The 15,835-nt window shown below is 45.6% G+C and overlaps 2 protein-coding genes and 2 pseudogenes across 3 annotated transcripts; 1 reads left to right on the forward strand and 3 right to left on the reverse strand.

Annotated features, from left to right (window-relative positions):
- Positions 1-368: 368 nt before the first annotated feature.
- On the reverse strand, positions 369-4,771 carry LOC117858305 (myosin-17). Of its 2 annotated transcripts, XM_034741352.2 has the most exons (19): positions 4,554-4,771; positions 4,312-4,464; positions 3,970-4,211; positions 3,758-3,877; positions 3,449-3,676; positions 3,197-3,336; positions 2,974-3,091; positions 2,818-2,892; positions 2,671-2,727; positions 2,419-2,580; positions 2,203-2,346; positions 1,909-2,112; positions 1,695-1,832; positions 1,549-1,619; positions 1,374-1,473; positions 1,180-1,293; positions 1,006-1,086; positions 828-922; positions 369-736 (listed from the first exon to the last, which is right to left on the reverse strand). In XM_034741352.2, exons 2-19 carry the CDS (start codon positions 4,424-4,426, stop codon positions 625-627), a joined length of 2,316 nt encoding a protein of 771 aa, XP_034597243.1. In that variant the 5' UTR covers positions 4,427-4,464; positions 4,554-4,771; the 3' UTR covers positions 369-624. The 2 variants fall into 2 exon arrangements, with proteins under 2 accessions (XP_034597243.1, XP_034597244.1); XM_034741353.2 differs by lacking the exon at positions 4,554-4,771 and having other exon boundaries at positions 4,312-4,472.
- Positions 4,772-5,671: 900 nt separating this feature from the next.
- On the reverse strand, positions 5,672-6,951 carry LOC117858307 (cytosolic sulfotransferase 14). Its single transcript, XM_034741354.2, has one exon. The coding sequence runs from the start codon at positions 6,903-6,905 to the stop codon at positions 5,862-5,864; it is 1,044 nt and encodes a 347-aa protein (XP_034597245.1). The 5' UTR covers positions 6,906-6,951; the 3' UTR covers positions 5,672-5,861.
- A 1,270-nt stretch (positions 6,952-8,221) lies between these two features.
- Positions 8,222-10,482, reverse strand: LOC117858306 (nucleolar GTP-binding protein 1-like; annotated as a pseudogene).
- A 1,230-nt stretch (positions 10,483-11,712) lies between these two features.
- Positions 11,713-14,299, forward strand: LOC117856436 (myosin-17-like; annotated as a pseudogene).
- The last annotated feature ends 1,536 nt before the right edge of the window (positions 14,300-15,835 follow it).

Consider the following 15,835-nt stretch of genomic DNA (forward strand, 5'->3'; position numbering starts at 1 on the left):
CACTTGTACTTTTTTGGAATTGTGCTTAAAGAATTTGCGGTTGGCTTCGCCAAAATCCTATTCTCTTGTCATGGTTACCTCAACGCTGTCATCTACGGTTTTTTACGAGATTTATATACGTTGTTCTTGATACGGTGCAAACTCGTGTCGTACTCGCAATATCTTTCAAGATCCGAGGGCTGCTACGCACAACGAGGGGTAGATGCTCAGCAGTTGAATGGCGGTTAGGCCACAAGTCATCAACCCCAGTGACAGGTGTCCCAACTAGAAAATGAGTAAGATTAAAGAAGTGTATACCAATTCAGCAGCCTAACACACATGGCAAAATACAGCAGGAAAGCTTCGCTTGCAAGCATCTATCACTCCTCTGAAAAATCAAGCACAAAGCCCTTCTTTGCTTCCATTGCTTACATTACATGCCAGCTCAGTTCTGTACAATCATGCACACGCAACCCAATCAGAAACTCACTCAGGGGGGAAGAGAAACGAAGACCAGTCGAAGAAGAAAAACCAAAACCGTATATGCAATCAGAACTCAAATCTCAAAACTGTGGTATGTCATATATCACACGCTATATACATCACCGCAACACGAAAAAAAGAAGAAGCGTATCACCGTTCAGCTCAGTGTCCCAATTTGGTGCCACTGTTCTCTTGAATTAGTGGCGGGAGGTCCATATCCGCTACATCCACGTGCACCATCAGCTTGGCAATGTCGTCAACAGAGAATGGTATGCTGCAATCAGAAATACAGTCTTGATGAGGATCAATGTATCATCAGGCAACTGAGATGGGGGGTCAAGATTCAAGAAGAGAGGAAACAATACCTAAAGTCATCATCTAACAAGAACGAGTTGATGTCGTCGTGAGCGGATGGACTGCTAGAGCCCTCGACCATCTTGGTCCGCATGCTCGAGATGACCTGAGGTTCAGAGAATTCAGTCCATGAAGTAAACAAGTGGAAGACTGGAAGTTCTTGACATGAATGTGCTGGAATTAACTCACTTCTGATGGAATGCCCAGGGTTCCATACTTGTCGTCGCAATACATCGTACTGATCCGGTACAGTTGCTGCATGCTCAGCGCCTGTCGGTACCATAGAACACTCCCAACTTTGTCACTAACTTGAGAATGGTGGTATCAAGAGCATGTAGTCGTTTGCAAGATTCAGAAACTTACTGGGCAAAAGTCGTCTGTGATCTCTGAGAGACTCCTGCTGTGCTTTTCTTCGAGTATCAAGAGTGTGACTGCTTGCCTAATATGCTTCAACTCATCCCAGGCAGAGCCTGCATACTGTTTAGATTTACAGGTGAAGAAGGTTAGAAAATGCTTTCTCAAAGGTTTTTTTTTAAGCTGTCTGAAGATGTCATCACCTCTTCAGTCAGCCAAAAGCACCAATGCTCTAGCTCATCCAGCCCAGCTTTGAGATACTCTCCGTTACTGAACGAACAGCATTCACGCCGTAGCAAAAGACTACAGTTGAAAAAATCTTGCATGAGTTCATGGAGCTAGGTTTGAAAGCTGAGTGAACAATAACTAAGTGCCTACCTGTTAAACAGTTGCACATTGATGAATGAGAAAACTTGAGTGAACAGCTTGCAGATCAGGAATGGAGGCACCTGCAGTGCAACTAGGCTTCAGTGATGCGTGTTTCAAAAGACAACAGTAGCTAATACTGAATTTTTGGAACATACATAATTGGATTTCATAACATTGAGAGAATTCGTGAGGATTTTGATGATGCTCTGCCAATGTGCCATGGAAGCTTGCTGTGCCAAATCTGTTCCTTGAGAACATGATCCTCTGGGGCTGACAACAAATGTTCTTGGTGCCTACAGAAGATTTTATGTCGATGCTTTAATTTCAGCAAAAGATGGCTGAGAAATATAACATGCAGAAGAATACTACCTGAATACACAGGCTGAGAAGTGGGGACAGTTCCTTCTTCAGGTTGTGCCTGATTATTCCATAAACCTTCTCCAACAATGCTGTCAGCTGCTGCTTGAATGCAATAGCTGGATACTTGGCCTCAACTTGATAAACTTCAGCTAGCCCACCGATCAACCGTCCATCAGAAAGTGGACGGTCATGATGACTAGGATCTTCGTCTTCCTGCAGTGAGATGAGACTTTAGAATGTACAAGCGCAGTGGCAAAATCATTTGAAGCTACTGAGCAGACAGAGAAAGTTTCTGCACAATACCTGTGGTACCTTCAAGGGTGATGCTCTTCGCCTCTGACGAGCCAAAGCAGCTACCCCGTTGATTTTCAGTGTCCTTCGGAGAAGAACCAGCAGTGTGCATGAATTGGACAGCCAATACGCTAATGTGTCATTGTTGTCTCGACCCTAGCAGCGAAGAATATAAAAACTATGTTTCATTTCTTATTAACCAAAAAATTCATATAATCTGCAAGATACCTCAAGGGCAGTAGTAATCTTCTGAATAATCCGGTCAAAGACTGGGGTCCTCTCCTCTTCAAATAATCGCCAATGGACCATACATCGGTAGATGAGGTATGCTGCAATTGGCCTACCGATCGAGAAACCCAGATCTTCAGATAGACACTTGATCAGAAGCTCCTGAATGTTTTGAGATGCAACAAAAATACTCAGAACGCATCATGTCAATGGAAAACCAACAAAGCCGAGAAGTGCAGGCCAGTGTCATACTTGCTGTTGCTTCTCAGCTTCATTACCATTTGAGCTAGGTTGTTCAGCACTCTTCTCCTAGTTAGGAATCCATAATGCCAAGTCAGCAAAGTATACACAGCCAACAAAAATATTTATTGATCTAAGTGGCTGTAGGCTCATACATACATGGATATTACCCTCCCTATCCACTATGATGGGCTTCACTGCACCATTTGGTGTTTTCTCATTATCAGTAGTCTCCTGTAAACATAGATATGCACAACTATTATTAGCAGCTGCAGGCTCATACATACATGGTTTGGTGATCCTGATAGCAGGTACCTGAATATTAGGCGCTTCATGGTTTTCGGTCGATGGTGACTTGATAGTAGGAATTGACGCAACAGCCTGTCGAAGCATTTTGTTTTCTTCATCTAGATTGGAAGCCTTCTCCTCCATCCTATGTAACAACCGTGCAAAACACCAGAATTTGCATCATGAATTCACAGAAAATGCACAGTGCGCTACAAGGTGAGCATTATCTAATTCTGAACTTTCGATAAACCTTTTCAGCGAATCTTGCAACCGTTTGTTCTTAACCTCCTCGACTCCAAGCAACCTAGCCAGTTTCTCATTCCTCAATTCAGCTTCAGCAAGCACCTTCTTCGCGGCAAACGTTTCCTTCATTTCAGCTCCCAGCAAATCCTGCAAGCCACAAAGCGAAAACCGGTTGATGTTGAATGTTCAGAGATCAGATTCCACTTGAAACCATTCCACATTGCACAATCTCTGAATCGAGCTGGCGTCAATGACAGACCTTCAGGCGGTCAACTTCGGCATTCAATGAGTTAACCTTCTCGGTGTCCTCAACCATCACCACGGTCTCCTTGATCAACGGGGCCGCCTCCAATTCGGCTATCGCCTTCTTCGCCGCCTCCCTCTCATTAACGGCCCTCGTCTCCGCGTCATTGACGGCCTGCTGGAGCACGTCCACCATCTCACGCAGCCTGCACATCTCATCCAGCATCTCCCTCTCAAGATCTTCCTGCACATTGCCCAAATATCAAGCAGAGAACACAAGAAAACCATTCCACATTGCAGCATGTATAGAAGATGAGGGTCCGACCAGTCTGAGCTTCCTGAGCTCCCTGCTTGCCATGCTCTGTCTCCAAGAACGCTGGCAGATCAGGGCGGCTCTCCTCGTCATCAGATAGCTCCACACTGCCCTGTGCGCACGCCATTGCGCCTTTTTTTTTTCCTCGAGATGACAAGGAATTAGAGTCCACTACAGGAGTGTGCAGCGACATACTGATGCTACAGTTGATCACGGGATGCTACCTGGATGCGCGTGGCTGCTCTGATCTGCTTCCGGAGCGAGAGCTCGCGGCGGGCCGCCATGGCCCTGACGGCCGCCTGCACGGTGACGGCGGCGGCCCGCAGCCGCAGCCGCGACGACTCCTTCCATGACAGGTACCGGCGGCGCAGGCTCCTCTGGAGCACGAACGCCGCGAGGACGACGAGCACGGGGCGCCCCGCGGCGTCCCAGCTCGCGAGCTTGCTGTACCTCTGAACGAACGCCCCTGCACAATTCCGAAGCGGCGGCGCCTTGGATCACGATCGACCTCGCCTGATCCTTCTAGGATGGATGGGAAGGACGAGAGGAACGGGGTTGGCACTCACGGAGGAGAAGCTGCAGCCAGGCGATCAGGCGCCGCGCCGGGCTGTCCTGCGCGCGCGCCGCCCGTGCGACGGTGACCACGGCGGCGGCGGCTGGCCTCCTCTGATCTCCATCCATAGGCGGCCTTGACCTTGACGGGGCTTCTGCTGCGCCCACTGCAGGCAAACGGATGTGAAATCTTGGGATCGGATTAGAGGAGAAACAAGTTAGGATTAGACAAGTGAAGCATGATCAAGCTAGTTACCAGTTTGCTCATGAGCGGAGATCACAGCATCTTGCGGTTGGCATCTCTGCTTCCTTGCTCCCTAGCTGGCTTGGTACTTTCCCCTCTCTCGCCCTGCCTTTTCCTTCTTCTCCCTTCGGATTTTTGGCCTAACAATGACATGTCACCCTCAAAATATTAGATGGGACAATGACACTAGAGAGAAAATAAATCATAAACTAAATATCCGATGGTCATTTCATCAACAAAAATTGGTTTAATTCAGTGTTACCGACAACCAAAGCCTCAGGTCAAGAAAGGCGGATTCTGTGCATTAGTTAAACAAAAATACACTGGGCAAATTAAAGCGCCGCACAATTTGGTAGCGAAGAGGAAAAATAATAGTAGGACGAGCTGGAAAAGGTTTGTTCCGGCTGGCCAATTCCTTCTGCGCATCAATGGAGGAAAAAAAAATAATGCAATTTCGACATTTTAAACTGATGCAGCTGCAGTGGCCGGAGAGGTAGGCCTCACATCATCTGCAACAGCTGGAAGGCATCGGAATAAAATGATCTTCTTTCGTTTTACGGTTAACATGATTGTGTATCTGATGATTTGTTGCGAGATTAATTAGGACAGAGAAGCAACGTGCAGCCTACTACGCGTACACTCTGTAAAGTGGGGCCCGGGGACCAGAGGTGGGGGTGGGGTCGGAGCCAGAGAAACAGGACACGGACAGCGCAGGTTAGGTGTAGGAGAACTGATACGGGAGTGGACACTGTCCGCTGGGTCCGGGAAACGGGAAAGGCGGGAAGGTAACGGAAATAACTGGCGCCCGCGCAGTGTACGTTGGAAACGAAAATGGGCCGGGCCGAGAAGGACTGAAGGAGCCAACACTGTGCGCCTGCGTCAGGTCCACTCGTCCCACTGAGCTCCTGAGAGGCAGAGACCATCTTTTTCCGGTTGGAGTTCATGCTTCTCCATTAATCATCTTTACCATTATTAGGAATGAAGCCAAGTGCCGGCAAAAGGATGACAACAATATTTAACTAATGTTAAGTTCATTGCACATTTAGATTTAATAGATTAAAGCTGCAATTTAAATGTCATTTTGATGTAATATGTAGTAAAAATAAAAAAAGAAAAGGAAATAACACTAGTTACACAAGGATGGGTAATTTATTCTGACCACGGAAAAAAAACAACAAAACATGTTACGTCCCCAACCCAGAGATGATATAGATGGAACAAAGTTTGGATTGGTCGAGTCTATTTCCACAATGTATAGCAAGGCAAGGTAATGACAAAGTGGAATTGTATGCTACGAACAACTGAAGATCAAGGACGACGCTAGACGGTGAGACCGGAGCCCTCGAACTTGGAGCGGGTGATGTCGTCGATGCGCCGCGCCGTCTCCGGTGAGAGGTGGTTCACCCAGTCCCCCACCACGCCACGCCGGAAGAAGAAGCTGTTCTCCACCGCGCCGGTCCCCAGCTCCGTCCTGCCGCTTTTCGTCGCCTCAAGCCCGCACATGCGCTCGAAAGCGCACAGCCTGACGATGGCGTCCGCCGTGTCGTCCTCGCCGGCGACGCCGAACGGGAGCCCCACGAACTCCGCTAGCCGCCGGACGTGCGCCGCGGGGTCCCTCATCATCTCCTCGTACCGGAAGAAGAGCACCCGGTCGGGCCGCGCCAGGTGCGCGCGCCAGTACCCGAGCACGTGCTCCCAGTACGGGCCGAACGGCGACTCGCCGGCGCAGAACATGTCGGCGGCGGCCTCGGCGGAGAGGAGCCCCATCCCCTCCTTGGCCCTGAACTTGTTTATGAAGTGCCATAGAGAGACCAGGGTGTCCTTGGGGTCGCGGCACACGTACACGACCTTGCAGCCGCCGCCGGCGACGGACCCCGGCAGCGCCGCGAAGGGGACGTGCGTGGCGAAGAGCCTCGGATCCGGGAGGTCGCCGATGTCGGGGACTCTGCCGTGCGCGTAGATCTGGTACTCCAAGATCTGGACGCACTCGTGGGGCCCGAGGGAGTGGAAAGGGTGGTCGGCGGCGTCCGGAGGGTGCTCCCGCCGGCGCACGGTGGCGTAGAGGAGCGCTTTGGTCCACGTGGTGCCGGTCTTGACCAGGCTGGCGAGGACGACGTCCGTGGGCCGCGCGGCGAAGCGGGCGCCGGCGACCATGGCGCCGACCATGGGCACCTGGCTGGCGCGCCAGCCTTGGCCGTGGAGGTAGAGCCGCAGGTACGACAGGCCATCGGAGCTCGGCAGGGAGGAGACCAGGTCGGTGAAACGCTGGTAGAGTTGCTGGTTGGTTTCCTCCGCTTGCGCATCGGCTTCTTGCTGGGGAACGGTTTGCACGGAGGACGACATGGCGAGTTGGCGACGCCGCATAAACTGGTAGTCGTGGCACCTTTGATTCTTTGTATAAATATATGCAAGGGTAAGGCTAAGGAGTAAACTTTTAGAACGAATTGGCAAAACGATGACGATTCGATCGCGATCTCGAAACAATGGTAGTAGGTGGTGCCAGATGGGAAAAGATTTTTTTTTTGCAGAAACCAGAAGGGAGAAGATCTCGTACTCATCCATTCCAAATTATAAGTCATTCCAAGAATCTTGGAGAGTCAAAGTATCTCGAGTTTGACCAAATTTATATGATAATATAATAACATTTATGATGCCATCTAAGTATCATTAGATTCTTCATCAATTATATTTTCATAGTATATCTATTTGATGTCATAAATCTTTATAATTTTCTCTATAATTTTGATCAAACTTGAGATGATTTGACTCTTCAAGATTCTTGGAATGACTTATAATTTGGGATGGAGGGAGTATAACTTTTACCCAATCCTTTTATAACCAATTTGTGAAGTTCCCAGTTATGCTCGAACAAAGTGCTCCCAAAGCAAGCAACGAGACTATGAAAGCTTAAGGTGTGTTTGGTTTGCTACAGATTTGCCACCTCTTAGCCAAATCAAATTTTGGCCATCAAATTTGTGGCTCGGGATTTGCCAAACTTTGACAAGCAAAATGAACTAAGACGGCCAAAAGAGACGTGAACCAAGTAAAATGGTGGTCGAATTAGCCAATATTTGGTTTGGTTAGCTTGGTAACACTCTGGCACAAGCCGAACACACCCTTAATCACGTGCTAGAGTCAGAAGCACGGTGCGATGCAGCAATAGTCATTTTCTTTTTCGTGTCCAGAGATACACCAGCCACGCTCAAACCAGATGCTAGAGTGTGTAAAGTATGCAATTCCACTTCAAATATACCACCGAAACAAGGTTAGGCCTTGGTGAACAAATTCAAACTCCGCTCAGCTGAATAAACCACATGTGAAGTAACTCCGTAACATAAGCTAGGAGAACTATGCTCCTCGGAGGAGGGAAAGACACAAGGGGCAAGTTTTTGACGTATAGGAGAACTGGTGAAGCGTAGCAGCGTCGAATCCATCAAGCTGATTGGACACTGACTCCATCCTCAACCAATTATCAGTATCCTCCTACAAAAATTGCCCTTCTGTTTCTATAGAGGATATAGAGGTACAGGAAACGGTTGGGGGACATCGTAGAAGATGGGAAGGACCCAATCGCCCGCCTCTTTCCTGCTCCACCCCCTGGTGGGTACTTTACAGCTCACAACACGAGATAGGGATTAATTTCGGTCATCGAACAGTAATAGCATAGGAAAAATAAACGTCAAACACATAGATGGATTCTATGAACGTAAATAAACATGATGCATGACAAGATGGCGCACCAGATCAAGAGACGTGCATCAGCCGTGTTGATTCACTTATCGCCTGCTTGTTTTCCCAATAGAGCGTTTCCCAGAGAATAGATGCTTTGGTTTCAAAGTGGGAATGACACGGTCAGCCTCTCCACGGCGAGCCTGCTTGTTCCTGTTCCTCGTGGAGTCCTTTGCCTTCTTGATTGCCTTCTTCTTCTTCTGCTCGGAGTCCCTGAATCCTTCTCCAGGTGTGACCTCCTCAGGTGCCCGTGATTTCGACCTGGATCTAGACCTTGTCCGCAGTTTCTTGTTGGACTGCTGGCCATCTATCTCCGTACCATCACCATCAACGTCACCAGCGGCTCTGCTCAATGACCTTTCACGCTTGCGGCCTCTTGATCGGCTACGAGCTCGGTCTAAGGCTGCACTAGGATCCAGGCCCATAGTGGAAAGCTGCCGTCCCATTCTATCAGTTGTGAATTTCCTGTCTTTGTCAAACTTTCTAGGTACAATAGGACGGCTTTCTGCAGTTCTCTTCTTCATTCTATGTTCTTGGATGAGTAATGCCTTCTTTTTCCTAATCTGAGCCAAGATTTCACGCTGCTCATCAGTTAATTCATGGCCATCAATCTGGAAAGCATCTTGCGCCGCTTGCTCTTCAAGACGAAGCCCCTCCTCTCTTTCCAACTCTTCACACCTTTCCAGAATATCAGGATCCAGAAAATCGGCAACATTATGGCCATCCAATATCTCAGGCAGAATATGTAGTGCTTCTTAAGACTTGCAGAATAGACCCCAGCACCTCCATTCTCATTCTCAAGGTCCTTCTCCAGTTTCTTCTTTTCCTTTGCAGCAGCAGCATTTGCCCGAGCTTCCAGAACAGCTGCAGGGATGCAAACAGGCCTCTCCTTGTTGTCCCGAGGCTTTGGCATAGCAACATGAAACCTATTCAAGCACTCAACCATCTTCTTTGATTTCATCTTTACATCCACTCTCTGCTCAAGAAGCCTCTCACATGCAGCATTTTTAACAGCCATGACACCATCATGAGTTAAAGTGCTCATAGTCAACAAAACACCCTCTTCATTAGAATCTCCAGCTTGAGCAATAGTCTTCATAGCCTCTGCCTTCATCTCCATTACAAGCTTCATGTCTTCCTCAGAAAGACCTTCTAGAGGCTGCAAGTCAGTCTTATTGCACACAATGACTAGAGGCTTATTCATGAACAAGGACTTGATGCTGTGGAATAGGGCTGCCTGCTGTGCAATACTGTACCCACAAGATCCAGATATGTCTAAAAAGAACAGCACCGCAGCTCTCAACTGTGCAAGAGCAGTGATGCTGCACATTTCTATGATGTTTCTATCCTCAAAAGGTCGGTCAAGGATCCCTGGAGTATCAATCACCTGGTACCGCAGGTACTTGTAATCTGTGTGACCAACAAACAGGGATTTCGTTGTAAAAGCATAAGGCTGGACATCCACATCTGCCCTTGTAACCTTATTCATGAAAGAGCTCTTCCCCACATTTGGATAGCCACAAATCAAAATAGTCCGGGTGTTTGGGTGCCTAGCCATGTGCTGCCTGATCTGCTCCAAATATGCCAGACTAGGACTGATTCTCTTTATAACAGTACACATGCGACCTAGTGCAGCTACCTTCAGACACTTGCAACGGTATAAGGAGTCTCCGTACTTGAGCAGCCTCAAATAGTCCTTGGAGATCTTTGCTATAATGTTCCTGGCAGTGTTAATCTGGCCCAAAGCAAGTTTGTAGTGATCCTTGTTATAGAGAACGTGGAGGAGATCGCCGTAGAAATGGTGGATGTCATCTAGCCGAGGGAACTCATCGATGATGGTGGATATCTTTTCATAGAAGTTCTGCTGGGAATACCTAACCTTGCGCATATAAAACTGGCGAATGCGGGAGATAGCATATCCCTTGTGGACAACAGTTGGTGTCTGCCTCTGAGTGCGGGACAAGATAATGTCAATGAAGTCTTTCCCAGGAGGGACAACAGTGATTTTCTTGAAATTGTACTGCACCATCTTCTTGATATAAGGTTCGGCAACCTATTCCTGTAATACAAAAGATCATGAGAATCTTATACGACGTATTAGCAAGAAACAAGAAAATTCCTACAAATAAACAAAAAAGTCAATTCTGCCAGTTATTCCCCTTGAAATAATAATTAATTAATTACAGGCAGAGTCCACAAACTTGATCATATGAATTAGACAAAGGCGAAACAGTCGGTTAATTTAGTGAGACCTAAAATGGCTTTTAGCGCAAGTGCAGCACACTTCCTGCCAATGCATAGGCATAAACGATAAACCACACCATCTCCTTCCAGTGGCATGCAACAAGTCAACAACAAATTCAGAAAGCAGAAGCAAATGAAAGTAGTCATCAGGAGTAGCATCTCGCAGGGCCGTACCATACCAATCTACAAGTATACCAATCAAGCTTGTAGAAAACACTTCAGTAGGCAGCCATTGCAATTTCTCGCATCATCATAAGCTTATTTTGAAAAGTAGCATATGGCAAAGGAAAACGGCTGTTAAAAACTACGGGCTTCTTTGGATCGGATCCTGGAAAAGCTGCCTGCGCCAGGCAGCCTCTCCAGGCGTCCGATTTCCACTGCCTGCACCATGATCGACCTGCCTGGCACAGGCAGCTTCTCCAGGACTGCAAGCAAACATGCCCTAGAAAATATTAAAAAAATAAAAAAATGTGATTTTCGCTCGCCATGTCACACCTAAACACATGATTACAAATCCATAGGTACTTAAAAGTTGGCAAACTAGGTTCAAAATGCCACGGGGTGATACACGGTTGGAACAGGTAAAAGCATGCACCGACATAGGCGAAAAGTGCATCAACCCTGACCCAATGAGGAGACCATCTACACGGCATATAATTGAGACCCTTCAAGAAATGGAACGTAAATATGGTTTCATGGAAACTGCCATCTGTACTTCACCGGCGACCCAGAGGTATAATCTAAGTGCTCAGAATATTTGATTATTGCACTGTTTTCACTAAGAATAAATACATAATTAATATATTTTCGTTGAAACAAAAACAGGCTGGAGGAGAAAGCAACCGACATGAAATCAGAGAAGCCACAAAAATCACTTAATGAGCAGTGGCCAGGGGCGGATCTAGCGGTGGGGCGGGCAGGGCTTGAGCCCAGCCCACCCACACCCCCTCCCCGCTGCTCAGACAATGGAGTCCTTTCTTAAACCCCTCCATGATTTTTAGGAAGAAGGAAGAAGAGAAGGGATGGAAGGAAGATGAAGAAGAGGAAGCCCCTCCTAAGCTTACGGGCCGCATCCGCCACTGGCAGCGGCAGGTTTATTATTTGTTGACTACTCCTTTGTTCGTTCTACCTATATTCCATAAAATTATGCACTTGAATTGCTTTGGTTTGATCATGAAGTCATTTCATTTAGTCGTATATGAATTTTATGCTCCACGAAAATCAAGAGCAGTTGATCAAATCTTTATCGCAAGATCTGGGATTCTCCTGTGGCAAATCTATTGCAGCTTGCCTTATCTACAGGTGCCTTCTACACTGGAGGTCATTTGAAGCTGAAAGAACTGATGTTTTTGACCGTATTATTCAAACAATTGGCTCTTTTATTGAGGTAATGAACTGTGCTTATTTATTTGACTTTTCTCCCGTTTTCTTGGAGAAACACACTTTACAATATGTTTGCCTAGTAAATTTTGACTCGTATATTAAGATTTCATGATACAACCTGAAAGATACAAACAATGTAAATGTACCTATGGTACGGATAAAAAGTTCTGAAAACAGCAATAATATATGCACTGCTGAGGAATACACATTTAGTACCGGTTCCAAACCCATTTAGTACCGGTTGTGCAGCCGGTACTGCTATGTCGGTACTAAGGGGGGTCCTTTGGTACCAGACTAAATAACCGGTACTATAGGAATACTTTTAAGTACCGGTTAGGGTCACCAACCGGTACTAAATTGGCCTTATCCACGTCGTCTGTGGGCAAGACCAATGTAGTACTGATTGGTCTACCAACCGGACAAAGCCCAAAAAGCTGTTGCGACGCGCTGTGATCTCATGGGCAAAAGGGGCTTTCGGATGACTATGATTTAGCTTGCAGATACAGATGCAGATGCAAGCATGATAGGCCGGCGGAAGACTAAAAGTTCGTTCTTAAGTGATATTTTGTGGTATTTCCAAAGTCCCGGGACAATAACGACAAGTTGGCATATTGGCTCTCAAATTCATCCATACTACTTCTCCTGCTGAAACGAACACTGAACCCAACTGTAGCAGCTGGAATCACTCCTCAAAGGCGCAGTTCATATGCTGCATCTTTTGGGAGGATGTTCTTGGTAGAGCATTTTTCTTCACGCCGGTTTTTTACTAGGCATTCTAGTTTTATTGTCAGAAAAACGCTGAATTCACTGTTCATGGAATACAAAGGGGTTGCGAGCCTCACCACCAAGTGAACTAAGTGCTGGGCTAGGTGATCTTCGTCAAGTTGAAGCCAAGCATCCAGCCCTGCTTTTCAAGAAGGAGCTTACAGATTTACTTGAGAAGATATATAGAATGATAAGAAACAACTTGAAGAAAGAGATATCTCCTTTGCTTGGTCTTTGCATCCAGGTATATATCACTGTTGCTATACTACCTGTTATTTCTCAGGAGTAAACCTCATGTGTGTTTTTTTTTTGTCTTGGTTCTTAATTTTTCAGGCACCAAGAACATATCGGCAAGTCTAATTAAAGGATCACGTTCTCAAGCAACTGCCTTAGTTGGGCAAACTCTTACTGCCCATTGGCAGAACATTGTTAAGATATTGACAAATTACTTGAACGTTTTGAAAGACCATCATGTATGTTACCTACAAATAAGTTCACATCCTACTTTTTAAAGTAAAAATATGCATTGACTCGACTTACATTGATTTTGACAGGTCCCTTCATTCTTAATCAGCAAAGTGTTCACTCAAATCGTTTCATTTATTAACGTTGAGTTATTTAATAGGTACGATTTCATTTGTTGCTCTACCTGTGGTACATTAGGTTCTCTTTCCATTTGGGCTTTAACAAACTCTTTGCATTGTAGCCTGCTTCTTCGACGGGAGTGCTGTTCTTTTAGCAATGGAGAATATGTGAAAGCTGGGCTGGCAGGATTAGAACAGTGGTGCCTTTATTCAACCGAAGAGGTAAGAATAGTCTCTTTTCTTTTATTTTGGACAATATTTCATTTATATGTTAATACCATGTGGCACAAACAGTATGCAGGTTCTTCTTGGGAAGAATTAAAACATATTAGGCAGGCTGTTGGACTCCTCTTATGTATTCTATGCAGATTGGATGTTTTATTTGCAACTGCCTGAGACAAAATCAGATATTCTAACATTTTATATTATAGGTATTTTATCAAAAGCCGAAGAAAACTTCGAATGAAATTACCAACGATTTTTGCCCTGTAAGTGATCTGTATATATACCTAGTCAACTCTTGCTAACAGCAGCATTTGTTGGTTATGACTTATGGCTTGTTACCCGTTTTGCCAACTTCAGGTCCTTAGCATAAAACAGCTATATCGAATCAGTACAATGTATTGGGATGATAAGTATGGTACCACCACCGTTTAGTCAGATGTAAGCTAGCTTCTTGTACTTGATTGAGTTTTCAGTTTTCTCAAGTTTCCTGTGTTATTGTTTTAAGATATGGTGATATTTAGTTTCTGATGATGAAACAAAATTGTAGGTCGTCTCAAGGATGAGAGAACTGATGGCTGAAGATTCCAAGAATGCAGTGAGCAGTTTTTTCCTGTTGGATGACGATTCCAGGTTGTTTTTTCCGGATCCAAAATCTAGTAGCCTTAGCGGAAAGCTGTTATCTTACAGCGTACTCCTCGTTGCAGCATTCCATTTTCGGTGGACGACATCTCGAAATCGATTACAGAAATCAAGGTGACTGATGTCGATATGCCACCTCTTATACTGGAGAACTCCGGGTTTGCCTTCCTGCACCAAAGAGAGGAGTAGCCGGGTGGCCCTCTCAGCTGCAAGTAGATTTTACATTGCTTCCTACGCTCAACATGTGCATCTCATGTACATACTCATGCTCCGTGGTCATGTGTTATATATTTTTTTTTTCATCTACACCATATCTTCAGGTCAACCAGAACTTAATCAGATGTGGGCACAGCTAATCAGCCCGCGGTTCGTTGGGAACGGGATCAGCGACTTTCCTTTTACGAAAAGGTTTTGTTTCCACAACTTTCCATTTTTAGAAAGTTAAAAACTTATGTGCATTATACATAATATTTTCTAGCAAAGTTATGGTATTAACTTTTTCAATATATTTTCGATACATAATTTTTGCACACAAATCTATAATGATAACTTTTTCAAGCATAACAGTTTTTGAAATGCAACTTGTGTAACCTTTTTGCGAACAAAATTATCATGATAACTTCTTCAACTATGTTTGATAGCATAACTTTTGCTTAACAACTTATACTCACAGGTTTTTGCTGTTCAGAAAAAATATCTTCGAAAACATACACAACTTATTTAGCACCACTTTTACGCACAACTTTTTTCTGACAAACTTCTTAAACATATAAATTTGGTTATAGTATATGGAAAAGAAAGAAAATAAAAAGGAAATGGAAACAAGAACGGGAGATGAGACGGTGTGGAAGGGAAAGGGTAAAAAAGATTGGGGAGGACAGCTAGCTGGATGATCACTGCCTGTGTGGTCAATCACGTGTGTGCTGGTGGCCAATCATGTCGTGCGCGCAGAACAAGAGCACGCGAAAAATCATTATTCATTCACCATATAGATTTCCATATGGGCCGCCCGGCCCTAGCCCGGCCCTAGCACGAAAAGGCCCGGCACGAAATGGCCCGACACGAAATGGCCTGACCCCTCTGTCGTGCCGTGCCGTGCCGTGCCGTTGTGCCCAACAGGCAGCCCAGGCCCGGCACTACGGCCTTTTTTTAGGGCCGGGCCGGCACGGTGGCACGGTAGGCACTAACGTGCTAGTGCCGGGCCAGGCACTAAGGTCTCATGACCACTCATACTTATTAACACAACATACACAACACAAGTCATTGATCTATAGCTTTTAACTTCAACAGAATAAAATGATCTTATCAGTTTAACTTCACAAATCACAATTCACAAATCAACACATCACAGATCAACATCACAGAGAGACAAGAGATTATAAATTTTAAGTTTGAGCTGGTGCAATGACTGCCTCATTAAAAACCTATCCAGGTAAAACTCACACCTCGTGAGAAAAAACCCTGGATAGGAAAAAAGAGTACAGCCCAGCTCAATCAAATAATAGTTCTAAAACTTAAGTTATTACAGGCCAGTGTTACACTTCTGAATTCTCATCGACATCTAGGTACAAATTAGCAAAACTCTCCTCAAGTTATTCATCCTCTATTAAGTTCTGAAGTCTTGCTTCTGCAGCCTCCCAATCCTTGACACAAGAAAGCATCTCGACCGTCTCCGGTTTCAATCAACGCCGCCTCTCCTCAATGATCCTGCCAGTAGTGCTGAAA

The sequence above is a fragment of the Setaria viridis genome, chromosome 5 (genome assembly GCF_005286985.2).
Source record: "Setaria viridis chromosome 5, Setaria_viridis_v4.0, whole genome shotgun sequence".
NCBI lineage: Eukaryota > Viridiplantae > Streptophyta > Magnoliopsida > Poales > Poaceae > Setaria > Setaria viridis.

Coding starts and splice junctions, on each gene's coding strand:
- LOC117858305 (XM_034741352.2), bottom strand. CDS start 4,426: ATGGATGGAGATCAGAGGAGGCCAGCCGCCGCCGCCGTGGTCACCGTC. Junction 3,677..3,757: donor AGCTCAGGAAGCTCAGACTG/GTCGGACCCTCA, acceptor GGCAATGTGCAG/GAAGATCTTGAGAGGGAGAT. Junction 1,474..1,548: donor AATGTGCAACTGTTTAACAG/GTAGGCACTTAG, acceptor TTTCAACTGTAG/TCTTTTGCTACGGCGTGAAT.
- LOC117858307 (XM_034741354.2), bottom strand. CDS start 6,905: ATGCGGCGTCGCCAACTCGCCATGTCGTCCTCCGTGCAAACCGTTCCC.